The sequence below is a fragment of the Struthio camelus genome, chromosome Z (assembly GCF_040807025.1).
Source record: "Struthio camelus isolate bStrCam1 chromosome Z, bStrCam1.hap1, whole genome shotgun sequence".
NCBI classification, from domain to species: domain Eukaryota; kingdom Metazoa; phylum Chordata; class Aves; order Struthioniformes; family Struthionidae; genus Struthio; species Struthio camelus.
In genome coordinates this window covers 61,661,695-61,688,895 of record NC_090982.1, presented here as the reverse complement: position 1 = coordinate 61,688,895, position 27,201 = coordinate 61,661,695, and the positions used below count along the sequence as shown (strand labels likewise).

The 27,201-nt window shown below is 42.2% G+C and overlaps 1 protein-coding gene across 5 annotated transcripts in view; it reads left to right on the top strand.

Moving 5' to 3' along the window:
- The window catches only part of LOC104152936 (glucosaminyl (N-acetyl) transferase 4), a 63,501-nt gene extending 40,295 nt beyond the window's left edge, over positions 1 to 23,206 (top strand). The window contains exons 8-9 of one of the 5 annotated variants that reach the window (XR_011138079.1): positions 10,491 to 10,613; positions 17,796 to 18,240. Coding sequence is in view for 2 of the 5 variants with exons in the window: in XM_068928858.1 (XP_068784959.1) it covers positions 18,071 to 19,201 (1,131 nt within the window). In the remaining 3 variants the exon portion in view is untranslated. The other 4 variants (XR_011138078.1, XM_068928858.1, XR_011138081.1 and 1 more) reach the window with 4 other exon arrangements.
- The last annotated feature ends 3,995 nt before the right edge of the window (positions 23,207 to 27,201 follow it).

Sequence of the window (27,201 nt, the reverse complement as noted above, 5' to 3'; positions counted from 1 at the left end):
ATTACGTTAGGGTGATATTTCATTGCTGTTTGGTTTTTAAATTTTCTGTTCACTGTTGAGTGAAGTGGTAGCATGTCTTGTAACTCATGTGCAGGCAAATGGGTTGAGAAGAGATGGGAACAGAACGCAGTTAGAATATGTGAAGATCAGAAATTGCAGGTGTTTTTTCTAGTAATTAGCAAAGCCAGTTTCTGTGACTCTAGCTACAAAACCCACAATGTTAGGTTACACGAAAAGGCTTCACATGATATAAAACTCTCAGAATCGCTTCTGGAGGGATGTCCTGATAGGCGCCACACAGGCAAGCGTGGGACTCAGGATGGTACGGCCCGTAGAAGTGGGGTTTGCTCTGGGGTGCTCCCCAAGAGTTTAGGAACCCCGGGTGCACCACGGCCAGAGCCACCGCACTGCGGGGTTGCCGTAGCTGCATGAGGGCAGAGCCTCATGAGTGCAGAGCAAACCGAGTCAGCAAAGGAGAAGTGACACCGCAGACTCACACTGTAAGCATCTAGGTACCTTGGAATTTCGTACTGACAGCTGCTGAATGTGCGCACTGACAGCTGCTGACTGTGCGCACTGACAGCTGTTAAACGTGCAACTGTTAAACATGCGCACTGATTGATAACTGCTGAATGCACTGCTAAGCATCCTGTTGACCATCCTGTTGGCATCCATACTGTTATCACCTGAGACCATCTGTTCCGTTGTCCAGCTACGGTCTGGGGTCTGGCGCTGATTAATGAACTAAGCCGGGGAAGGATAAAAGGAAGTAAGCCACATGCCTCTGTGTGGACTCGGACTCACCGTCAGCTGGCCTGCGGACCCGACAACCCACCCGGCAGCGGGGACGCCCCTGATGCCAACTGCCAGAGAGAACCTGAATCCTCTTGGCGCAGCTCGAGCGTGGTGAGAACAATCCGGGGAAAACTATACCGGAGGGGTGGCCCATAAGGACAAGGAAAGGGCGAGAGCGGTCATTATACCGTGCATCCGAGAGCAGTCATTGTACTGTGCTTCCGTGGCTTAACCATAGAGCTCTGATATGTGTAGTCTGTTCTGTTTTTAATTCTTTACTATACTTCTTAGCTTTGTTATGCTTGTAGATTGTCTGCTGTTGATGGTTTAGTGTTGTCCAGTGTCCGTCATATGTGTAGAACCGCTTAGATCTAATAAATTCTTACATCTGACAAAAGATGATCTCTCGAGTTCAGTGCAACTAACCCCGGAATCCGAAAGAATCCCGGACGCCCGTCTAGTGGCGCGTCGCATGTCCTCCGACTAGCTGGGGAGCCTAATGCTTCTAACTTGTTTGTTGCCACAAATTAAATGGTGTGGCTGTTCTACCGGCTTCTACCTCAGCCTGGCTGGGAACCAGTCGTAGGTGCTTTATGAGGCGTGGTGTCATGGAGCAGACAAGCTAGTGTAGCTGTGCCCAGTTCCTCTCAAGCCATGTAATTCTGCTGTTGCCTCCACTGCTTCTTGTCATCCTTTTTATGGACTTGCTGCAAAGGAAGATTATGATTTCTTCATAGAGGCATTGACAAGGTCAGCGGATACCACGACATTCTGGCATGGTGCAGAGTTCAGGCCCCCTAGTGCAGGAATATTAATATCTGTATCTGACAAAACTTGTCTCTGGTGGACCTTGGTTAACAGTAACAAAGAGCAGTGATGTAATGAGCCTACATGCAGGGTACAGTTCCCCTGGGTGTGCATGAGTGCCCTTGAAAATGGTTGAGTGTTTGTAAATTTGAGCCCTCAAGACCCCAGTGTAAAGCCCTACAGAGCCTAACAAGAAAAGAAGAACTCATGAAGTACATGGTGATAGACCCTGCAAGCAAAAGAAATCAAAGCCTGTTTTGTGCCACCTCGTGGATACAGCACTGAGTCAAACTGGTCTTAAGACAGTTGCTAGTCCCACTTTCATGGAAGGACCCTGAGAAGTAGTGTAGCAGCTGTGCTTGCACATGCTACCTAATTCCTTGTGTACCCTTCACACAAGGAGGGTGAGGAGCAGAAAGTGAGGAGTTACAGGACGGCTCTTCCACTCCACCTCCCAGCTCAATCTCTTGGAGGCTTATCAGAGTTTTTCTAGGTGCCAGATCAACCATATGGCCATATGCAAGGGAAAGTGCAAAAATGCCCCACAGCTTTCCTGCATCACTGCTACGGCTGTAGGTAAATGCGAGCATTAGGCAACACATCATAACTTGATTAGGGAATACAATTCACCAAGCAAGTTTCAAGTTTCTGCAGCAATGCAGACTAAACCAACGCAAACCATCCCCCACATCCACCCTCAGTTTATCCCTTCTGAAGAAAGCCAGGTGTGTATGTCTCCCTGAGGGTAGCAATGTAGAAAGGAAGGAATTTTCTGTATTCATCACTGTGCCCAAATCAGATTTCCTCTTCTCAGAAGTTGGTTGCTGAGGTCTTTGCTTCCCCCAGGTCTTTCTCGGCCCTGGAGGAGAGGTTACCCTGTAGGCTTACGGCTTTATTCTGTGTGTTTTGAAGTTGCCTAACAGAGCTCATTAACCCCACTGTGATCTATAAAATCTAGCCAGCTCAGCAGAAGAGAACAAAGGTCCCAAAGCTTGAGAGTGCCTTGGATGGACGTTTTTGGTGCAGCAGGGCTGCCGTGTGGACGCAGAGCACATCAATACTGTTTTCCTGTGTTACTTTCTTTGGCAAGATCTGGCAACGCTGCTTGAACAAACCTGACGGTGGTGTGATGTTGGAGTCGCTGCTGCATGCGGGCAAAGTCAGAATTAAGCCCACCATGTCTCAGTTGGTTTATTCCTTTGTTTGATCAGTCCTGCTTTCCTCAGCGGCACTTGGAAGCATGACACAGTTTTCACTGACTGAGATGTGACAGGAGGTTTGGCTGGAAGGGAAAAGCTGCTCTGGTGTCTCTTCAGTGACCCCTTTACATGCTGACGCTCCCCTCTGGCCCAGGAACCATGCTGGGAGGGCTCCCCGAGGCCGGTGCCGCACTGGAAGGGCAGGTGTGCGGCTTCTGTGGCTGGCAGCCCAAATGCATCCCCGTGGGGGTGATCGGCTTACAACATGCATCACGCACACAGCTCTTGAGGTTACTCAGCATGACAGCAGACAAGTAAGGCAGCCAAAATCAAGTCTGTTTGGGGTTTTTGTCTCTTATCGCCTTGGTCCACTGGGTCCGACAATGTGATCAGACAGTCATTTTCATTTTCTAGCGCTAAAAGAATAAACAGGAGCCAAGCCTAATATGGTGAGCAACCACCATAGCTGTTTGTTAGGAAGGAGCTCGTTTAGCACGTAAAAGCCTTTCCAGTAGTACTTTTTTTCCAATGGGAAGGGGGAGATACTCAGAGATGTTCATGCTCAATTTATCTTCTCTTCTGCTAAAAAGACAGCAGGAGTTTTACTTCTATTTTATCAGCTCTCTCCTTTTTCTCCCCAGTATCTATGTGACTCATCACCAGGAGACGGAGCAGAATTTTCTCCATGCTGAGTATTTTTGCAAATCCTGCTTTTCATTTCTCTGTTCTACCTTATCTTGGGGTACAGATCTGGGAACCAGAGCCTGAACTTTGATTATTATTACCTTATGCATGTTGCTTGATCTATATGTGCCTCTAGTCTAGCTATCTCTATGGCTAAATGAAAGCAATGCAGTTCTCATAAAGTACAGCTCCCCTACTGCTTTTCTAAGTAACTTAGGCTGCCTCTGGAAAGGCAGGGCAGTTGTGGGAGGAGATCAGCTTGAAAAAAGCAGACATCTATAACTTGAACTAAAAAAGCAAGTCATTAGTTCTGAGTGTCAGGTGTTACAAGGTATTACAGCTGTTAAGATTGGGCATGACAGGGGCCAAGCTCGAATACAAAGCCAGTATACACTACTTTGCAACAGGAAACGTGGTTGTGGTTGTGAAGGTGGAGCTGTTGAGTTTAGTGGTGAAGGTTTCACTGAACTTGATGGAAATAGGATCTAGATAACAAGGGTGGGAAGTAAGCAAGAGTACAAGAGTAGTAAAAATCAGTTTTAAACTATACACGAATGAAAACGGATTAAATCCGAAGTGTTGTGAGCCAAAAGCTCCTTGTTCACCTTCCTCTGAAATATCTGCTCTATGATACTGCCTGGCAGGGCTGCGAGTTGCTTGGGCCCCACCTCGTGTGGCCTGGCAGACTTTAGCAGCAATGTGTGTGGCAGGTCTGTGTGCTCCCTAGCACCCTTGCAGTCCCACTCTGGTGGTCAGTTGGAGCTGGAGCCTGCCAAGGAGCTCTGCAGCCCCCGTTGGACCCCTGTTGTGCCTTCCCTGCCAAAGGGGCCAGGCTGCACAGGTAGCGCACATGGATGCCTTGTCCTGGTGTGCAGCCAGAGGACTGGCACCACAGGGTGCGTTAGGTGCCTGGATGCCAAGTTCCTCCCTCCTCTAGCTCGTTTCAGAGATCAGCGTTTACAAAGAAGAAATAGGAACAGAATGGCATCCCCAGTGTAGTCCCCTGTGTGCAGGGGACATTTAAGGACTCTTCCCTCAATTCCCCGTAGGATGAGTTTGGGAAGGGGAGAGCACATGGGAGCCAGAGCAGGGAGCAGCCACTGCAGCCCTGTTCATCTGAGTTGTTCTGTGCTGTTCTGTGGAGGAGCCCAGGGGCTATTATCAATTCTATGATAATACATACCTAATTACAGCTTCAAGTGTCCTGGGCCACTTCATTAGCCTCTGTACGTGGAGGGGTACTGTTTCTAATACAGGGCTTAATATAGTGCAGCCCTTGAGTTGTTCTTATTTATGCTGCTGATGCCAGAGCTCAAGGCAGAAAGATAGACTAAGGCTGTATCTCTTGTAGGGTGCAGCACAGAATATGGCTGGACAAAGCCATAGACATTTATTATTTGTGTAGTGCTAGAGTTTGGTGCAGTTTGACAATGGCAAGAGATGCACATCTTTAAAATTGAATTTAATAACAGAGTAAGAACCTTTCATTTCTTTTCTGTCCTGATCCCAGTATTGCTTACTCTGGTCATAAGCACGTGCTTCAGAGTGAAGGGGTTTTGCGTTGTTCGTAAATATGAATATTTCATTTGCCTTGTGTCTTTTTTGGTGGTTATTTTCGTTTTCAGAGTGTTTTCAGTTTCATGTCTGGGAGTGGCATATTTGGGAACAGACCACACAAAGCACTAGATTGTCTGGAGTCTCAGCATCTTTCTCCAGGCTTGACCTGTTCCTTGTTTACTCCAGTTGTGTACTGTGGAACTAAGGAGTCACCTCTGAGTCCAGTGAAGAAACGATCCTTTGATTTCAATAGAGTATTGTCTATGTTGCCTTCAGAAGCAACATTTATGTTGGACTGGGACTTTGTCAAAGCACGCTTTAAGCTCCACTGGAAACTTCTGCCTTGCTAAACTGGCATCAGTATGCACAGGTTATTTCAGTATTAGAGCTTAAATGTGCTTCTCTCTTAAAGGCATATTTCTATTGAGATTCTGCAGCTTATCGTAATTGGTTGGAATATTCCCTCTAGTCTAGAAGAAATAACTTTCTACTTTTTCAATTCATCTGATATTCACCTGGCATTTTTCAGCGCTCCAGGCTGGGAATTTTTAATTTCACACTCTGAATATGAGACCTTACATTTACGTTTTAGGAGGTCAAAGTCAACTATTTTTTTTTTGGTAAGTCAAGCCATCAGAAAAGAGACAGGGTAAGTTTCTGTTTAGTTTCATTAGTGGAACACTAGTGACTGGATAACCCTTTGAGAAAGATTCGAGAAAGGGAAAGATGAAGTGAGTGTCTGGAAGACAGTATCACTTTTAGGAGGGGGCTAGTGAAGGAAACTAGAGAAAGGTTGGTACAAAATCATAATGAGCGATATGGCTAGGGCAGATAAAGCTTTGTGATAATGCTTTTTGCTCTTATCTTTGGAGTGTGGATGGGAGATGTCAGCATGCCTGCTTTCAGTGTGAATTAAAGTAGGCAAAGACATTGGTTATGATTCTTGAATTATGAATTGCATCACTTTCTAATCTTTGGGCTTTTTAAGTAACTCTAACTTAATGTCATGTACTTAAATTTACTGGATATTATTTACTACTTTAGCTATATCTTTTTGGTCTGGGACCCATCATTTTTCCATTTGTTGGAATGCTGTTTTTGTATACTCACAAATTCTGTTTCTTTAGGAGATTCCCCACTGAAAGCAAGAAAAACTTAATAGCTCAAAAACTACTACTGCCAGTAGTAAGCAAGCATGTTCATACGGTAGTGAACATACAGTCGTGGCACTGTTTTCTGCTTTTTGCATCCTACACTATACAGTGTTGGGGGTATTCTTCCCTTTCTATCCCAAAACAAGCATGCAGTATTTCTCTACACTATTAAAACCTGCTATATTCTACCCCAGAGATAACTGCATGTGAAAACTCTGTATGAACAGGTTCTGTGCTGTGTTCTCTAAGTATCTGGGGAGCTCTCACATAATCTGTTCAAGATTTTGCCTTTCCTTCCTTTCTGTAGTGTTTTGGCACTTTTCATGAGTTTTGTTATACAATATTATGTTGTACAATATAATTAGTTTTAATCATATGAGATTCCCCCATTTTCACCCCACAGGGAAGATTATGTGAAGTTATTCACCTGGATTCTTTCTCTCACTTTTTATCTCCTGTGTCATGTACTTGATGTGACTGGAACAAGATGAGAGGAATTATCTTGTAGTTCTATAGCAGGTGTGAAAGACAGGCATATGGTCATCCTGAGGGGTTTACTATCTTATATAGCACTGTAGTATGTATTGTAAATGCATAGATGCTTTTGGCCTTCTTAGTAGCTTGCCTTTGTGTTCAGCCAGATCAAAGTGTCCTTAAGCATCTGCAAAAGAGATGCCTAAGTTGTGAAATATTTGGTTTTCCAACATCTTTCCAAATATACTGACTATTTCAGCTCTCCTGTCATGTTATTGCTGTTTGCCTGTCTCTACTGAGCCTGAGCTCAGTAGAAAGTATCCAGTCCAGATTTACAGCAGTTAATATTAAAGCATTTCTATGTCAACGCTATGATTTGCTGACTATATAAATTATTAAAGCATCTTGGCGCAGGAATATATTTCAGAGAAAGCTTTGCAGGCCTTTGGCATTAGCACTACTATGACAAGATAATCTGGGAGCTTTTAGGTACCTTGAGGAGCACAACTTGCTGGCAGTCAAGTCAGAAGAAACTTGTCCGTTGTCTCCGCTGCAGTGAGCAAAAGTCAAGAAAGACATACAAAAATGGTTCGTGGAAACAATGTGAAGTTGCTGGATTCTTGCACCATCAAATCTTTGTATTACTGTGCTGCTGTGTCCATGATTACTTCTAGCCCCTCGGATCCTGCTAGCGGTGGGTTCATCAAAGCCTGCTGCCACGTCCACCCACCCTTGGTGCTCCGTGCAATGTGTGCCAATTGCCATCTGTACAGCAGTGAGGGCTAAAGGGAGCTGAGAGCTTCAGGATCCAGTTGAGATGAGCAAGTGCACCCAAAGCACTGGACTGAAATGTCCAGCGTGAGGGAGGAAACACAGTAGCACCCAGGGAAGGTGAAGCAAGGGGCAGCTCCCTAGCTGAGATATGCTCTGCTTCTACCACTTCAGGAGGTGGTACAGGTCTTCTATTTTTTAGTTCACTGTTTGCAGCAAACATCTGTGGAAGAGCAAGTCATCTCCAGCATCCAAGCAAAGAGTAAGTCACATCAGTGGAACACAGCTATTCTGGTGCAGATTTGGATTTAAATTGGCATGGAGTAGCTCTGGCCAGGTGGCAACCTGCTGCTGCCCTGGTAGCCTTTTTGCTTTTGCAGTGTCTCCCTAGCTGATTTTCAGCCAGTAGGATCCTGTGCCAGCTGCTGTAAATGCCAAAAGACACCAAGCAGTAGATCTTCAGTTGGGCTGTGGCCAGGCCTTCCTGTGATTTAAAACTGTTTTGTCTGATCAGGTTTGTGAAGGGAATTATAGGCACCTAAATAAAAATTGATACAGATCCTAAAAGTCTGGAGTGGAAAATACTGAACATCCTATTTTCTGTTTTATATTTTAAAAATTGATCCCACTAGTTTATTGATTAAATGCCACATTAGATATTTAATTTCAATATTAAAATTTTAACTTAATCTAGAGTAAGTATGGAAGCTATTTCATTTCTATATTTAGTACCTCTTGCCTGCCACATAACCCAAAAGGGGTTGTAGATGTGGTGTGTTGAATTTCCATCTTGCTCTCGTACAATCGCACTACATTACTGAATGATGCATGCAGTCAAGAAATAATTAGTGCAATGGAGAGGGAATAGATTTTCCCCTTTATATTTAAAAAATAATGAAGTTAGATGAGATTTTAATAGAAGAGACTGAATACCAAGAGGCCTGGAAAAGGGATATTAAGGGGAGAATGTGCCTGTTCACTGCAGGGTTATGGAAAAGGAAGGGAGAATGCAAGTGAGAGATATTGTACAATCAGAAAAAAATAGAAAGCCAGTTGACTGCAGAGAGGATGTTTTTGTGCCTTGGAGAGAAACATCTCAGTTTAAGTATTAGCCAGACAGTTATGGAAATCCCTTAGAACTACTTACTGTAGTATGCCTGCAGTCATATTCCTTTTCATAGTCTATTTTGGTACATCCTTTTTACTGCTGATTTCCTCAAAAGTGATACTGGAAGGCACTTTGCTACTCTGGCTATTCAAACAATGAGCTCTGCTTGTATTGAGTAAAGATGACAACTACTGGCTTAATGTGGATTATCACAGTAACATTAAGAAGTGTTATCTGGTGGTTCACTCTAAAAGGCAGTGTTCCTGGATTTATTCCCAACTTCTTTGCAACTTGAACTAAAGCCTGTTGAAGTCACCGAGAGCCTCTGACTTCACTAGGAGTAAGAGTCTCAATGAATTAGTGTGATACCTCACAGGTAAATGGCTTAACCTCTCAGTGTCTCTGAACACACTTGCTTACACGCTTGCTCACATTACCTGCTTTGCTGAAGTACTATACTGGCTTTGTGTGCACTGGTGAAGTGCTATGAGACCAGAAGTGCAAAGCTGCTATTAATCATTTCTGTGCAGCTTTGTTAGAATTAAATCTAGGTCTCAGTGTGAGATTAAACTCTGCTGACTTGGACACTCCTGTGCTTCAGTTCCTCATGGATGACCTTTGAAGAGCGTTATGAAGTGTTAGAGACTTTTTGGGACTGGGTATAGTAGATGTCTGGTGGGATTAGTCCTTATGAATGAGGTGTCATAAATTTGCCTGAGCTTGTAGGGGACTGACTTGATGACCCTGACTGTTTCCTCCAGTTTTATGTTCTTCTGTGGTCTCCCTGAAGAGAGAGGAAGGCCTCTGCATCTCTCCCTCCTAATATATTAGTATCGCAGGTTGATGTCCTGTATGACCAGAGGTGATGTGCCCCTTTTGAGAGGGACATCCATGGATGTGATGCCATATTAGAATAAAATAAGGGCAGATATTTTCAGAAACCAGTATTTCAGTGGTCTTTTTTGTAATGCCAGGAAAAGGTGGACAGACAGTATTCAAAGACAAGTCAGAAACAAGGAGCTGGGTATCAATGGGAGCTACATCCTATATGTTTGAGGCCTCAGTGCTGATTTTTTCTGATGTCAACACTATTCTGGACTAAGTGCACTTGTTCAATACAAGACACAGAGATATTACATACTGGGAGACTTTCAGAAGCATCTACAGGATTTATGATCAGACCATAAGGTCTTCTGAAAGTCAGTAGGGCTTCTGTCCCTAAATCTTTTAGCTAACTTTTAAACACACTCCTGAAAACTGTAAATGGCCAGGAAAAAAGGAAGGAGCATCCTAACAGTTATGTTAGAAAATCAGCAACTGTGCCACTGAGAGGGAGAAGTGGCATAGATCTTTTGCAAGCAGAAATTTCTGAATATTTTGAGGCCTTTGCAGCAGTATTATTGCAGATTGCATCTCAGGAATTCTCTCAGTGATGACCCACCTTGTTAATTATTCAAGAAGCTGTATGACTGACAAGGAGCAAATTTATCTGATTGCTGCTACGTGTGAATTCCCCAAAGTCAGTCCCTCCTGAGCCAGAAAGGAAAAAGTTACCTGTCTCTTCTTTTTGTGTACCTGTGCTATGGACTATCAAAGCACATTGTAAGTAAGGCCCAGAATGCCATTATAGACATAGCATTCTAAAGAAAAAAAAGCTCTGGGCTTGGAACATATCGGTAAGCACTACTTCCTGGTGATATCGGATGACTGCTGGATTGTAGGTGAGATAACCATACAAACTGCTGAGAGTGGTGAGAAGCTTGTGCCAGAATAGCCAACACAATTATTGTGCCTGACGTAGTAAAGACAAAAGTTGCCTGACCCAAACCATCTGCTGTCAGTTTAAAGATATAGATACTTTATATTTAATTTGGAGCTACATTTTCCTCTCTGTTTGTTTTCTAAATTATTTTTGTTCATTCAATTTCTCTTCATCAAAAGTATGTCCAGAAGTGGTTCTTGAACACAAGCAGTAACTAACTGTGCCTCCTGAACCTGGACAAAGCCATTGTGATCACAATGATCTGTGTAGTTCAACTGAATAAGAATAAGCTTCGTAATGAGGTAAGTAATAGTAAGAATTTAGGTCCATTTGAAATAGAGATAATGCTCAATTATTTCAAACTATTTAACAGAGTCCTTTCTTTTTTCATGCATAGAAATTAACAATTTTCACTATTTCACAAGAATTATTATTTACAAGTGTTTAAAGATCCCGAGCCAGGAGTGTCTAGGTAAATGAATTCTCTCTTCATTAGGAGGATTCTATCTGTTAGGTAAAAAAGCTGCAGTAAAACCCTGTAATACAAGTAATGTGGTAGAAAATACATAAGCATAACCGAATTTGATTAATAATTAGGTCAGGGTGGGGTTTTAACAGGTAACACATAACAAAGGCTGAAAGTGGAGGTCAAACAAATTCTAACTGTGAAGTGTGTGGGGAGAAAAGAGGGTTGCCTGCTCATTCTTACCAGTGAGAACAATTGACTACTTACTGTAATCTTTTTCTCTCCTTAAGAATTTTTTTCTCCCCATTTGTGGACTTCACACTGAAATGGGAGATGTTTTGAAAAAATACACTATAACTGAATGAGAAATTATTCCTTTGCTAACTACTTATGAAATCCTATATCTTGTCCTGTACAAGAGATCATACCATAGTAATTTTTGAATCTGTGAATAGGCTCAAGGTTTTTGCCGAGAGTTTATAAAATGGGAGACCAAAATCAATCTCTTTTATCTTGGGTCTTGCATAAAATTTCCTCTGGTATGGGCTTCTGACCAAAGTTCTGCTATAAAGGTAGAAGATAAAGACAAATTTGCTTAAAGCATTGGTCTGTTGGGAGTTTGCGTGGCTTGCACCCATATAAATGACAAGAAAGGAAGTTTGGAATCCTATTTTGGAGGCAGATGCAGATGGAAGTATAGAAAGAGTTACGAATGAATGAACCACAGTGATCTGACGACTAACTATAATTCATAGGTTGTTCTGTAGCGTATGGGAGAGAATAACTGTCTGCTTATTTCTTTTTATGTGAGTCAGATCAAAACTTAAGGGAAAGCATATCTGGGGTTTACACTTTCTTAAATGTTAAAATATCTCTTGAGATATTCTACGTAATATATTAAGTATTCTTCTAATATAAAATATAAAGTATTTTTCTAGTACCACTCATACTGTATTTCAGATAAAGAAATAGATGATAAGGGAAATAGGCACCTACAGTGTTAACTTGAAAGAAAATTCAGATTTCCCTTTTACTCAAATAGGCTAGACTTTGTTTATACAATCATTATATTTAGTATATTTTGCTTAATGATTGACTCACAGAATATATAGTAAAGCCTTAAGTACTATAACAAAAGAATGATGCTTCATTAGTCAAATGAATCTGGTTTTAGAGCATCTTAAATATAGATTGTGATGTTCAAAGCTGAAGGTAAATTAATTCTGAACAGTTCAAAATTCAGTAGCGTTCAGATGCCACAGAATGGTCAACCAGTAGAGACTCCTCTGGGCTCTTTTAGGGATTTTCTTCCTGTCTTAGAGGAAAAGTTCTCCCTATAAATATCTGAACAAACCTGAAGAACGTTGGCGTGATCCCCAAATGGTCATCTTTGTCTTAATTTTGCAGGGTAGCCTCAGGTCTTGTGTTCTGACAGAGGAACACACCCAGGACCTCCTCAAGCCTCCAGTCCCCTTTGGATCCCATTGCCTCCATTCCTCCCCTACCATATACATCCTTCTCCTCCTTAAATACCTCTGTGCATATATAGTCTCCTCACTTCCTTCAGATGTCTCTGCTATCTCCCTTGTGTCACCCCCACATGTTATAGGATATCTAGTTTCTGCCCATGTTTCCAGGTTTAGACAGTGGAGAACAAAAAGAGAAAAACTTGTTGCTGTGGTGCTTTGCTGTAGGCCTCCTCTTCTGAATTCCCACAGGCTCTTCCAAAGGCGTTGAAAGAGAGCTACCAAATAATCCCAAAATCAGGGAATTGGCTTCCTGTGCTTCTTTCCTGCAGTCTCAGAAAGCTCATTTCAAGTCTCTTCTCACAGCATCTAATATTCCTGCACATAGTAGCAGTTTTATAGAAATACTGGGAAAAATACTGGAAGTATGAAAATGTGAAATAATATTCATTTCCATCAGGCTGTATCTATGTAAAAGAAACAATGATAAATTCTGTGGCCTTTGTAGGGATGAAGTAATATAACTTAAAAATGACCCAGATGTTATTTTTGTACAGCGGAATTTAATGCATTTGTATCTGCAGGTATCCAAATCTCTCTGGGAACCATGGAAAGTTAATTAGTCTATTTGAAAGATTGCCTAACAACTTTTGACATAGCGTATTTATAGAAAGTCCTTCCACGGACAGTCGAATTAGTGAGGAGTGGTTTCCTACAGATTTCTGTCCCTTTCCTTCTCCAGCTGTCTGCATGTGCCCTGGGGATCCCACTCCCACTGAACTGTCAGGTCCTTCTCATGCTCCAAGACCTTCTCACCTCCAGTGCCTCAGATGTGGCAACTATGTGAAAAGTGAAAATTTTTAAAGTGAGTTCCTAACCTTATTGCTTGTGGTGGAGGACTTGAAAACCCAAAGACTGAAGACCCACAGACCAGAACAGCAAGCATAAATATTCCTTTTTGCTGTTGTTTTATGTCATGAATTTTTTAAAAATTCTTCCTGTGACTAGGAGGGCCCTGATAGGATTTTACTCTGGAATCCATTGGTGGGCAATAGTACTCTGTGTTTATTCCCTGTATCTCATTGACATATTTCAGTGCTCCTCTGTGGATTTCCATGACAGGGCCATTCATAAAGAACCCCTAGACAGAGCAATTAGTTAAGTTTCCTTGATAAAAGAGAAACTGTTGAGATCAGACCAGTCTGGTTCTTTTGTTTTGCACAGTACCTCTTTCCTGGGGACTAGATAAATAGCTAGCAAGTCTAATGGGAAACCGTAAAAGCTATTAGGTTTCAAGCCAACATCTGATAAAGGGAGCAGCAATAGATTATTTATTGTGTGATGGTTTCAGACTATGTTTGTGGTAGTGTCTTGCATTGATCTTAGTATGCAGTTGCAGAACACATTAGCAAAGGCCCCATCGTTTAAACATCCATTAAAGGGCAATGAGACATTGCATCAATTAATGCAAACCTCGGTCAAACTAATTCTTTGGAAAGAGTCTTGACCTGGCCCAATTCCCTCCCAGAGGAAGAGGTGGGTGCAGCCAGAGTTGCTAGGTTCTCATTAGCTGGAGAAGGAAAGCTTGGAACGTAACACCACCCTCAGATAACACTAGTGGCACGTCGCTTTGAGCTGCGTTTGTCAACATGTGTGATCTTTCTAGGTTTTCTGCTCAGATGGGGAAAAATATGTCCCAATTCTAAGCAAAGAAGCAGCTGAACTTGTCAGAAATTTTTTCAAGAAATTATTACTTCTTGTGTATTCCACTAACAGCAGCTGGAGAGTTAATTGAATCATTTCTGTGGAAATCATTCTTCAAAAAGCCCTTTCGGTCCACAGACATGCTTCAGGCTATTGCATTTAAAACTATTCAAAATTTTCAGTCTCACTGGATATTTTTAATTTATTTTCAGCAAATCCAAACCTGGCTCCCAAGTCCGGGAACTTACACAGCAGACTAATTTGTCTGTATCTGTTGATGTGGCATGGAAGGAAGGATTTTGCCTCTAATAAAATTAAGCACGGGATTGCAAGTTACTTTTTTAAAGATCTTTTGCATTTGCATTAAGATATTGCATTTTTGTTGCAATATCTTAAACAATTCTTAGTTATACCATCTGATTAACTAAATTTGATGGGCTGCTCCCCAGTGAAAACAGGAAGACATCCTAGTCTAGGCAGATATCACAATATTTTTGTTTTTGACGTTCAGTAGCTGCATTATACTGAATATTATTTATTATGCATCATGATAGTAGGATACTTGCTGTCCCCTAGTGGCTAGTTCATTTTCAGCATTCAGTATGCCCATTACAATTTCTGTCATCCTATCAGAAATTATAAGCTGGCTTGCAGTTTGATTTATGCCAAACACACAGACTTAAAAATCTCAGATAAAAATATTTTCCAGCATTCAAACTGAGTACATGATAAAAGCCTTATGAAATAATCAGCAATTGTATCTATGTGGTGCCTTTTAGCAGAAACTCATGGTGAAAGAGAAAAGCAGTGAAACCTGGAAACAGCTAGAGAAAACAAATTTATTTTTTATTGAAATAAGTACTGATGTTTTGACGCTGTGCTGAATCTGCTTAATATGTTGATACAGTGAGATTCTCTAGACAACGTCTGAGAGGGCAAGAATGGCACAGAGCAATTCTCGCTCCTCTGCATCCTGATGTCAAACATCGCTTGTACACCCAGATCCTATTACCTGCTGGTTTAAAAACATTTGCACAAAACATTGCTGAACAGATGGCCATATTGCCTGACATGTGGCATGGAGACTGCAATCCTTTCATGAGAAGAGATTAAAAGGAGCTTTACGAGTGAACTGCATGTCACATTACTGGTCCCAAACCATAGGAGTGGTCCTCCTTCCACCGTAGAGGGAGTAAAAGTCTGGCTGGCTCCAGCAGAAGCCAAAGATGAGGATAACTTGTGAAGCCGGCAGATTATGGAGTCACTGCAGAACAGGAGTGGCTGTTAAAGTGTAGTTCATACATTACAGCTAATTTCAAAGCTCTTGTGTAGAATGGCAAAGTCTTTTTGTAAGACACCATAGAGTGAATCTGAGAGGTGTATGGGGTAGTTCTCCTGTCTCAGCAAATTTTATCTCCCTCAGCTAATAACAAAGGTAAAGAATACTCCACTGTTGAAAGATTTTCTTTATTTCTACCCTTTGTGAGCATGCTGTAAGGGTCCTCTAATGTGTAGTAGGAGTTCCGGCCTCCAGAGAGCTTCCATTATGTTCTGCTGTGCTTTCTCCAGTCAGGGGAGCTGTTTGCATGACTTAAAATGTGCTGTGTTGGGGCTTCAGTTGAACAGGAAGAAAAGCTTTTCCTACTAAGCTGATGGAGTAGAGCTCAGGAACCAGCAGTCAGGGTTTCTCAGAAGCTCTGCTCTGAGAAGCTGGAAGTACAGTCAGTATTGGCAGCACTCAGCATTTCAATGCAAGTCTGACAATATTTGATGTTTTTTATGAAGTCTTAGCTTCTGAAATCATCTTGCAATCCACTGTTAGGCAGCACACAGTAGTGTGCTGTCGTACGCACTATAGGCTAGGGTGATTCAGAGGCAGTGGATGGCTCTGCCCTGGTGAGGACTGCACTGGGCCTAGTAAGACTGACCAGACTTTGAATCCCTTGGGAGTGCACATCCTTCCAGGCCGTGAAAGGACTTGTTAGCTCAGACTCAGCACTAGGCTCATACTGATTCCACACATTGGCATGGCGGCTGTGTGTGAGGTGAGTTAGCCGGTGTCCAAAATTTGGAGCGTGAGGAAGGAAGATGGTATGACTGGTTTTCTCTTTACGTGCCTTGATTAGCTGAAGTGCTTTGGGGAATGAAAGTGGGTGGGTGGAAAGAAAGTGTTTGGGTATGTGAAGGCTTGTGAAGAATCTGCCTGGCAGCTCAGAGGGGATAAACAGAGTACAGGTGGAAAATGGAGAAAAATTGGCAGTTTTCACATATTTGCTTGGGGCTGGAACACATGAAATATGAGAAGGGGCTGAGAGATCTAGATTTGTTCAGCCTTAAGAAGAGAAGGCTAAGAGGACATCTTTATACTGTCTTCAGCTACCTAATGGGACACGATGGAGAAGATGGAGTCAGACTTTTCTTGGAAGTGTACAGTGACAGCACAAGAGGCAACTGACACAAGTTAGACATGGGAAATTCTGGTTAGGTATAATGAAAACAATTTTACCATGAAAGTGGTCAAATACTGGATGCCCAAAGAGGCTGTGGAGTCTCCATCCTTGGAGATAATCAAAATTTAACAAGGCATTGTGCACTATGATTCAGCTGGACATGCTTTGAGCAGAGGCTGGACTACATGACCTTTAGAAATCCCTTTCAACCCAAATTTGCCTATGTTTCTAAGACATTTTGCTGTCATTTAGCTAATCAGTATTTTAGCACCCATCTTTGAGTCTTTATGTGCAAACCTTGCCATAAAGAGCTAATAAGCAGGATGCTGTCAGGACATCATAATGATTAATCTCTAAAAATAATGAATCTTTTCAAGAGGGCTGGGCTTGCCCTAGATTCATTCAGATGCACAAATATTCAGATTGCAGTAGTGTTGCAGGGAAGTAGTGGTGATAGCTGTATGACTGGATTTCTTGAAAAGAGTTTTTTTGTATAGCTTACAAATAGGTATGTCTTATACACATGCAATATTTTTTTAATGTAAATCTGCAGCTCCTCAGAGCCTTAGTACTGGCAGTCTTAGCTGGAATTTTCAAAGGGACTTAAATTACATTCAGGTTCAATGGAAGTTGCACCTGAAACTCCATGAAGCTTCTTTGAAAACGGGGCCATTTTTGCGAAGAGATTCTAGGCTGAAGTAAAGTGCATGAAAGGGGAGGTGTTTCTAGACCTCCTACATCAGTGGAAATCCAGTTTATTACTACTCTACTTATTACACCAATAGCTATAAAATGACCAGTCAGGAGGGGAGAGGAGGGGGTCGTAATTTGGGCAGGCACCACATCTTGGCACTGGTTAGGTGTGGAGAGTCCTCACAGGTTTGTGCAGGTGCAGTTGTTCCCATTACTGTTTTGCATTGCAATACTGGAGCTGCAGTGCTTGCACATGAGTGTGTTACCTGTAATATTTAACCGATATCTGCTGTGAATGCTTTTTTCCTACTGTTCTCCTTTTTGCAGTTGGTTCTTTGATATAGATACTAGTTATTTGTTTTTTTATTATTCCGTAGTACCAACAATGAACTTTATTCAAGATGCCTATAATGTTTTCTATCTCTTAGCCACATCAATAATAAACAAAAAACTCATTTGTTCTTTAGTTTTCCCATAACAGCACAGAGAAAAAATGAAAGCTTTGCTTGTTTATCCACTGCTCTGTTGTTGATACAAACCCAAATACAGTCTTTATTTTTAAGTAAATGGAGCAACTACGTAGATGAATTTGAGCATATTGAACAAATCACTCAAAACAATCTCTTATTTTGTTTGCATATTCACGCATGCTTTAAAGAGCAATAGAACAGAATAACAGGTGCTTGTATGTTCTTTTGTTTTCAGTAAGTCTTCAGTCAAGCAGTGAAACTATTTTTTTTTTGCGATACTAAAACCTGATGCAGCTAACATAGTCATAATGGATTTTATGAATCATAAAGGATACAGAGAAGGCAGAGTTATTGAATGCTGCCTTTGCTTCAGTCTTCACTGCTAAGGCCAGTCCTGAGGAATTCCAGACCTTGGAGACAAGAGAGGAAGGCTGGAGAAAGGAAGACTCTCCCTTGGTTGAGGAGGATCAGGTTAGAGATCTTTTGTCCAAACTGGACATCCATAAATCCATGGGCCCCGATGGGATGCACCCACGAGTGCTGAGGGAGCTGGCGGATGTTATCGCTAGGCCACTCTCCATCATCTTGGAAAGGTCCTGGAGATCAGGAGAGGTGCCTGAGGACTGGAAGAAAGCCAATGTCACGCCAGTCTTCAAAAAGGGTAAGAAGGAGGAGCCAGGAAACTACAGGCCTGTCCGCCTCACCTCCATCCCGGGAAAGGTGATGGAACAGCTCCTCCTGAAGGTCATCGCTAAGCATGTGGAGGACAAGAAGGTGATCCGGAGTAGTCAGCATGGATTCACCCAAGGGAAATCATGCTTGACCAATCTGATAGCCTTCTATGACGGAATGACTGGCTGGGTAGATGAGGGCAGAGCAGTGGATGTTGTCTACCTGGACTTCAGCAAGGCTTTTGACCCTGTCTCCCATCACATCCTCATAGGCAAGCTCAGGAAGTGCGGGCTGGATGAGTGGACAGCGAGGTGGCTTGAGAACTGGCTGGATGGCCGAGCTCAGAGGGTTGTGGTGAATGGCGCACAGTCTAGTTGGAGGCCTGTGGCTAGTGGTGTCCCCCAGGGGTCAGTCCTGGGTCCAGTCTTGTTCAATATATTCATCAATGACCTGGAGGAAGGGACAGAGTGCACCCTCAGCAAGTTTGCTGATGATACTAAACTGGGAGGAGTGGCTGACACACCAGAAGACTGTGCTGCCATTCAGAGGGACCTGGGCAGGCTGGAGAGGTGGGCGGAGAGGAACCTCCTGAAGTTCAACAAAGGCAAGTGCAAGGTCCTGCACCTAGGCAGGAATAATCCCATGCACCAGTACAGGCTGGGGGTTGACCTGCTGGGAAGTAGCTCTGCAGAGAAGGACCTGGGTGTGCTGGTGGACAACAAGTTGACCATGAGCCAGCCATGTGCCCTTGTGGCCAAGAAGGCCAATGGGATCCTGGGGTGCATTAGGCAGAGTGATGCCAGCAGGTCGAGGGAGGTGATCCTGCCCCTCTCCTCAGCCCTGGGGAGGCCTCACCTGGAGTACTGTGTCCAGTTCTGGGCTCCCCAGTACAAGAGAGACATGGCACTCCTGGAGAGAGTCCAGCGGAGGGCTACCAAGATGATTAGAGGGCTGGAGCACCTCTCCTAAGAAGAAAGACTGCAAGAGCTGGGCCTGTTCAGCCTGGAGAAGAGAAGACTGAGAGGCGATCTCATCAATTTGTACAAGTATCTGAAGGGGGAGTGTCGAGAGGATGAGGCCAGCCTCTTCTCTGTGGTGCCCAGCCACAGGACAAGAGGCAATGGGCAGAAACTGAACCACAGGAAGTTCCATCTGAACCTGAGAAAAAACTTCTTTCCTGGGAGGGTGACAGAGCATTGGAACAGGTTGCCCAGAGAGGTAGTGGAGTCTCCTTCGCTGGAGATATTCAAAACCTGTCTGGATGTGATCCTGGGCGATCTGCTCTAGGTGACCCTGCTGGAGCAGGGAGGTTGGACTAGATGATCTCCAGAGGTCCCTTCCAACCTAAACGATTCTGTGATTCTGTGATTTTTTATGATCTACCCTTGTATGCCCAATGTCTCATTCATAGAGCTTAATGCAATTTTCCAAAAGCTGAAAAATGTAATTCAGAGCAGCTTCCTGGTCTAAAATCACATTGATTCACTAATTCACTGCTTACAGCTTCTTGTTGCAGGCAAGAGAGCTTCTTTCAGGCATGACCTTTCTTGGTATGTAAAATGTGTAAACTAACTAAAGACCCTGTTTCCTTAGTAGAAATCCTCCAGAGAAGTGTTTAACCACAACAGCAACAGGTCTCAAGTACGTTCTAAAACATAAGCATATGCTTAAACATTCCTCCAGAGTACAGAGGCCTTTCTAAACTAGTGCCAAAGAGAGCAGAGAAGGGTTTGTCTATGAAGAAACTGAGGGAGACAAACTACAACGCACATAAACGAAAGCCCATTTAACTCTTCAGTGAAAGAGTTTTCATTCAGGAATAGAATGGCCATAGTTCTTTGTAGTTTAAGTAAGTTTTCCTGAGTTTCCCCAGGTAAACATGGACTAAGTTCTTGGTAATATTCTTTCTAACAAGTGCTGTTATTAAAGGGGGAATAAAGTATTTAACTTGATCTGCATTTTTTATTTATGAGAACAGAAGTCGAGAATCTCCATTACATATGCAAAACAAAGCAGCAAGAATATGATGAATATAGCAAACGAGTCACCATGTGAACAACAGACCATCTGTTTGTTTGATCTGCTGCAAAAATGCTCAGTCATGCAGCACTAAATGCCCATAAGCTACATGTGCCTATTGCAAGAGCTTGTTCTAACATGCCGGCCTGGTCAATCTCCTTGGCCAAAAATGAGGTTTTTACTTGTTTTAAGGGTAATTGCAAATAAAACTTCTCAGACTTTTTGTAAAAAAATTATTAGTGTTCAGTATTTGTGGAGTTAAAATTACAGTTTTCTTTAAACAAAAATAATGCTTGTCGCTATTCATCTTTGCGTGAAGCTATATACAGTCCCTCCATCAGAGCCAGAGAACTGCTGGCAGAGGAAAGCTTTGGTGCTCTGTTCGCCACCAGACCCAGAAGTTGAATCAAATCCTGCCACCACACTTAGCTAAGAAGTCCAATGACTTTGGTGGGATTGATATGTTAATCAAACATGTCTTGCAACACCCCTAAGATAAACAGTACTTTCCTCTGTTAAAAACATCTAGAAGAAACAAGTCTCAGAGAGATCAAAAGATTTAGGCAGGGACATCCAAAATCTAGCTGCCCACTTTGCTGTCTGAGCCTGTCAGCACTGGAGATTCTGATGTTAAATTTCCTCCGATGCCTGAAGGTCTTCTTCCAGGCATATCCAGAAGCACTTAGTTCTTAGTTCTTGATACTGCACAGATCAGCATGTACCTCAAGCCTAAGCCTGTCAGGATTCACAAATCTGCTGTTTCCTCGCCCAGCTTTTTCAAGGAGCATTTCTCATGCATGCCCAGAGACACCTGCTGCTTTGGCTTCAACATAAAAATGCAGATTTTTCCTGCTAGAGCAAGGGGTGAAGCGACACCTTCATCTTCTTCATGGCTTGATATGGGAAATTTGGTCTCAGTTTCCATGTTTAACGGGCAGCTTTGCTCTAATCACCAAGCTACAGGCTCTTTGCCTTGAAGTACAAGTTGGGGAAAATGCCCTAGCTCTCCACATGAAGCCATCCATTGCCAAAAAATAAATATAATGGGCACCGATATAGGCTGAGAGCAGAAGCATGACTATAGCCAAGTGGCTTGGTTCTTACCTGGGAACGGACATCCATGCTCCAAAGCATTTTAAATAACTGAGTATCCCCTTTCCAGATGACTTCCCTACCATTAGTTTTAGAGGTAGTCTGTGTCACAATTGTTGCTTGAGTTAAAATGGAATAGAAAATCAACCTCTCTCCTGAAAAACAGCCTATAGCTGGGTGTCTAGAGTGCTTTTTAGAGAGCTATATTTTAGTATTCTCAGCAAAAGTGAGAACAGGATTCAAGTCTTCTTTAGCCCGAGTCTGAGCTGTAACTCTATGGTATCGAAAGGAAGTGCATCACATTCTCCAGGAGCTATGTTTGAGGCACGGGAGTGATCAGTAGCACAGCGTAAGGCGCTGAAGGCTCAGTATGGACAAGGTTTTGAGACAAACTCTTTCACATAGCATCACCTTTCAGGTTATTTTTTTGTGGCTTCCTGCACAGCAGGCTGCCTGTTGTGCTTTCCATTCAGAAGACTTTATTTCCCACAGGCATTTAATTGAGAGCTGAACCGGGAACTGAGGATTTCACTATAGAGCTGAGGGTTTACAGGTTGGGTGCTGTGACACTGAGTGTCCAAGTGCCATGGTGGATCCAGGCTTAAAGTTCTTGTTTAAGGGTAAAGTACAGGAGTTTGATTCTGGGGAAGAAAAACAAAGAACAAAAAAACTGAGGCTTATCCTCCTAACTCTCCCTTTTCTGGTGAAGACTCAGAAGTGATTTAATTCATCTGAGTGGGTTAAGTTTCTTTCCCCCAAGCAGGCACTTGTACAGGCTGATGGCACAGGGCATCTTCAGGCTCCTCTCAGCATCTCTTCAGAGGAGATCAGGCACTTCAATTTTCAGCCTTGCCACTCAGAAAACCGATCAGAATTGGTGATTATTTTAATTATAAATGATTAAAACCTGGAAGTTACCCGGGAAAGGCAGGCAGTCCTCTGAGCCTTTTTCTTGAGAAGCTGCAAAAGGTTTGAAAACAGCACCATCTCCTGGAAATGCCTCGTAATCAGACACAGGAGAGGGTTGCTGTTATTTTTCTTTTTAAAGTTTGTTGTCATTCAAGTCGATGGTAGACAAACTTCTTGTGCTTTGGCTAATGTATTTCCTTGCATCAGCAATATTTGCACACCACCTTTGCGTGTTTTTTTCCTATGTTCCCTAAGTAACTTTAAACCAGATGTAGTGCATCCATAGGGCAGCTGTAACAGCATGAAAGTTGAGGACATACAGAGACACAGCGAGGTGCCTCAGATGGTTGACTGAAACCCTTTGGGCTGGTAGCCTGGAATGCAAGCTAAACTAGCTTTTACACTTTCTTTAAAGCCTTGATCAGAAAGCTGATTTTTCTGAAAGAAAGAACGAACGAACGAACGTACAAACAAACAGTTGATGTAACCTCACACAGCTCTCAGCATTTTCCCAATATACTGGGAAAGTATACTTTCCCATGCTACTTATTCTTGCATTGCTTCCAGTTATGTGCTGGTCATCTCACAGTCTAACACGGTTCTGTAGTCAATACGTTGCACCGCCGGACTACCTAACATCCAGATAATAGGGCACGTTTCTTCTGTTAGTAGCTTTCCATTACAGCAACAACAGGTTCATTGTAAGCTAAAACTTCAGTGTAATAATAAAGTCAAAGGGCAAAATTACCTTACAGGTATGTTTGCCACTTGCAAATTGCAGAGGAGGCAAGATTACAACTTTACGCACTTCGAAGGAGTCTTGGCTGAAGGTAAATTGGAAAGTATGCAGTTTTACCTGTTAGGGTAACAATGTTACCTGATTTAGGGTGTTAACAAAGGAAATACTTCTTATTTATTGCCATATATATAGGCATAATGTGTGTTTTCTCTATATTTTCAAGCAGCTGCCTGAACGTGTCGATGAAAAACAGAAACCTGTCTTGTATCTCAATAAGAGTTTTTCTTAAGGAACATCAGTGTTATCTCATTTGAACAGACACAAAAGTACATAACATGATCTAGGTAGCCTCGTTTTTTTAGGTGAAGTCTGGCAAGCTTTAGAGTCACTACACTATCTTGTCACAGATAAATTACAATATAGGCAAACCTTCTGAAAATTGGCAAAAAAAGACAGTTAATTATTAAATGTGTGGGGATAATTTGCATAATGCAATTGGAAGTGTTACAGTTGGCAAATTGGAGGATTTTGCTATTGAAATTTAGAGTTGCCTATATTCTTCCTGTCACGTGTTGCATTACGCCTTTTTTATTTATACTGCCTTAACTGAGCAGCATCTATATGCACACTTTGCTTTCTGTTAAGTAATCAAGTAATCTCATGTGCAATAGTCTTTTCTTTTGCAGTTATCTTATTCTTTCAAATTAGCTTCTTCACCTTACCTCTGAGTCGAAGACCGTTCCTTACATTATCCACTACACTTTTTAATGCTGTGACATGACTGAATCTTTTTCTTTCCTGATGAAACCCAGACTCAAGATGAAGGAGCTGATTGCAAAGGTAGGAAAAGATGTTCTGCTTCATTAGCTTTCCTCTTCAAGTGGGCTATGTTTCAGATATTAAGTCACAGATCTGGATGTGGGCTTTGCAGGGGTCTGATAGGTATTTATGTGTGCCCTAAACTTTTTTCTTCAACTCTTTTAAAAAAAAGAAAGTCCTTCTGTACCTTAAGGGTCTATCATTAAAACACTGTCAGCTTTTTGCTTCTTCTAAAATAGGTAAGAGAAGAGTATGTAATTCCCAGCCTAACCTTTTACCATGAATCATTAGTGGTAGATGGGTACTAGCTCATTTGGGATCTCAACTGTAACTTTGAACGCCATACTCTCACACTGTGTTTTCTTTCTGTTTCTCATTCTTCTTATTCTAGGAATCTCAGTCTGACCTGTCCCAGGACATTTTGCCTCCATTCTCTTCTCTCACATCTCTCCCACCAAACATTACATTATTGGGAACAGATAAGGGGCTTTTAACAAAACCTTCTTTTATTTTCTTTCAGGAAAGGGGGAAACAGCTTTAATAGAACAACATTCCTGTCAGTGTGGTTCTTCTATTCCCCCCGCCCAAGGCAAGCTCAAACTATTTATCTTTGTTTAAATTGGTTAAAACTAAACCCAGGGTCAATCCAATTTCAACTAATGCTTTCAGCACTGACAGTCATATATGCTACCCTTGCTTCTGCTAATAAGCCATAGCTTGTGGAATGAAGAATAGGGTGCTTAAAACAATACCCTTCACATTCCAGCGGTGATGGAAAATAATTTGTCACGCTCTACAGTATACAGATGCATAGTGCGATGAACACAGAGTTCAGACAGCTGTCGTTACAGGATAAGAACTCCTTTTCATTTTAGGTTAAGCTAAAGGAAAACTTTTAAAGGAAAATATTATGTTGCTATGCCAAAAATCTTTCTAAAAATGATTGGTCTTTACTGAGGAATCCAAATGTATAGTTAGTAAGTAAATAAGTGTATTTATTAAAAGCAAGGGAGAAATTCCAGCAGGTGCCTGGCTGCAGAGCAGTCAAGTAGCAGACACTGACCTGTGCAGCCTCTGTGCCCCTGGTACCCAGATGCTAGAACAGGCCCTTCGAGTGCGTCTGCTCTGCAGGTCTTCCCGTGTGGCATTTGTCATTCTGCTGCCTGGGCATCTTGATGGCAGTGCATCCAGGTTGGGCTTAGAGAAGCCTGAAATGGGACACTAGTCACATCAACGTACATTAAGATATTCAGGGAGCTAAAGAGCGCTGCAGTGTGTTGCCTGTGTTTGGTAGCCTCTCCCATCATTTTGCATTAGCAGCCACTGAGATGGTCTCTTCTCAATTAAGGACCTTTCAGTGAGAGTGACAGTGCATGGAAAAAAGTACATTGACGATTCCTAGATGATGAGCAAGCAGAGAGATGTGATGAGTGACACTGGCCATTAAGGGATCTGAATGCTCTCAGCTTTATGAATTCTCTTGCAGGGTATGATGTGCTTGCTTTGAGCTGGGGGATGGAGGAGGAAAAGGAGAATGAGCTGAAGCTACCTCATTCTGAAAGACCACTTATTTTGGTAGGTAATAAGCAAAGGTAGTTCATCTAAGGGAAGTGGGCATTTACCCAGACAGGACATCTTCCTAGAGGATGGTCCTGTCCCCAGTCAATGGACTGGGGTGGAGGGTGACTGCTTTTTAGACTAGTGCAAAAAAAGATTGTCTCAGTGACAAAGGGCAAACAAGCTGGCTGTTATCTCTTGAGGAGTGAAAGGCAGTCCCAGAGTAAGGTGCTGTGTAACACATGCCCAAGCACACAGGTAATGCTGGTGGTATAAACATTTACAGAGAACAGCACTTTCTGCCTGATGAATACCCCACAGAATCTGAAGCTGCAAGGCTGCCAAATGAGAAATATGAAATGTTTCCTGAACAGGTCAGTGCCACAGCACAACTGGGGACTGGAAAGAAACAATCAGCAGGAAATTGAAATGTGAAAGTGAAGGTGAAAAAATATTTCACCATGAAGATAGAAAAAAAAGTCTTTCTTTCTGTGGTGTTTTTAATTTCTCTCTCCCTCCCTACATTATTATTTATGTATAGTGTAAAGTCACCTATATAATTCTGGAGGATGTTCACAATTCACTATGTATTTATTTTGGTTTTGGTGTAGAGGGCCTTAATGGGCCATTGTTGTCTTTCCAAAATGTTGATTAGCAGTTACAGTATTGAAACTGGTCAGATTTACATTGCATAGACAGCAGGATCCTTCCTTCTCTGCCAGCTAGAGTGCTTTAGAGGTAGAAGTAGAAGGAAAGCAACGGTCTGAGCAGAAGCAAGCAGGAGAGAGAGTTCTGGCTTGAGAGTGGAAATTAAGTACCAGCGTAACGATGAAGAAACGTGGGTAGATTTGATGCTTCTGACTTAGAAGAGGGAGGGACTAGTAAAATGTATCTGGGGAAATTCACCTGACAAGAGAAGAGGAAGCACCTGGGAATATAGATTGTAGCACCGGTTCAGGCTCAGATTTAAAAGGCCAGATAAGAGCCAAAAAAGAGCCCACCTTAAAACAGATATATATCCCACGAACCCCCGTACAGTGAGTCCTTCCAAAGTAGGGTCTTATGTATACCAGGATTTACTAACCTCTCAGTTTGCCTCAACCACCTTTGATCAAATGTTTCCTTAAATTAAAAACATAGGAATCAACAAAAAACTCCAGCATAGGAAAACTGTTTGTTTTAGATAATTTAATACTATTTGCTAAGCCTTGTGTTCAGGCATTTTGAGAGGTACAAGGTACTCTAAAAGGCACTGAGATATCTGTTTCTATGAACAGCTGTTTGTTTGCAGATGGTGACCTGCCTCCTGCACCTTCATAATCAAGGTGGTACCAGGCTGACTTTAATGATGTTAGTGAAGAAAATATTTTTATTAACCTTTCTTTAGAATATTTTACAGTAATATGAAAAATGTTGTTCTCCAGTTTATTTTCTGTAGCTTCTGGATACCAGGCATAAAAAAAATCCGTGTGCAGTTCCTTCTTACAGATGAGGCTACTTGCAAGGGCAAAATTCTCCTGCCCTGACTAGGACTTTCTGCTTGTCTGTCTTACCCCCATGTTGTTCTGCTCACGTACATCCTTCTCCACTGTTTCTGCCCTAAGAGTCTGCCAAAAAAGATGTGGTGTGAAAGATCCTTTCCTGAAAGAAACATACAATTAAAGAACAGTGACAGTCATATGGGAACATACTGTTGTGATTATTACCGTTTTTTAACAAGGAAAGGAATACTCCTGAAGGATTTTCATTACTTCTTCTTGCTTTATACAGTTTAGACCAATTGTTTCCTGAAAATCATGCATCAGCAAGTGAATTGCAATTATTTTAAATATCT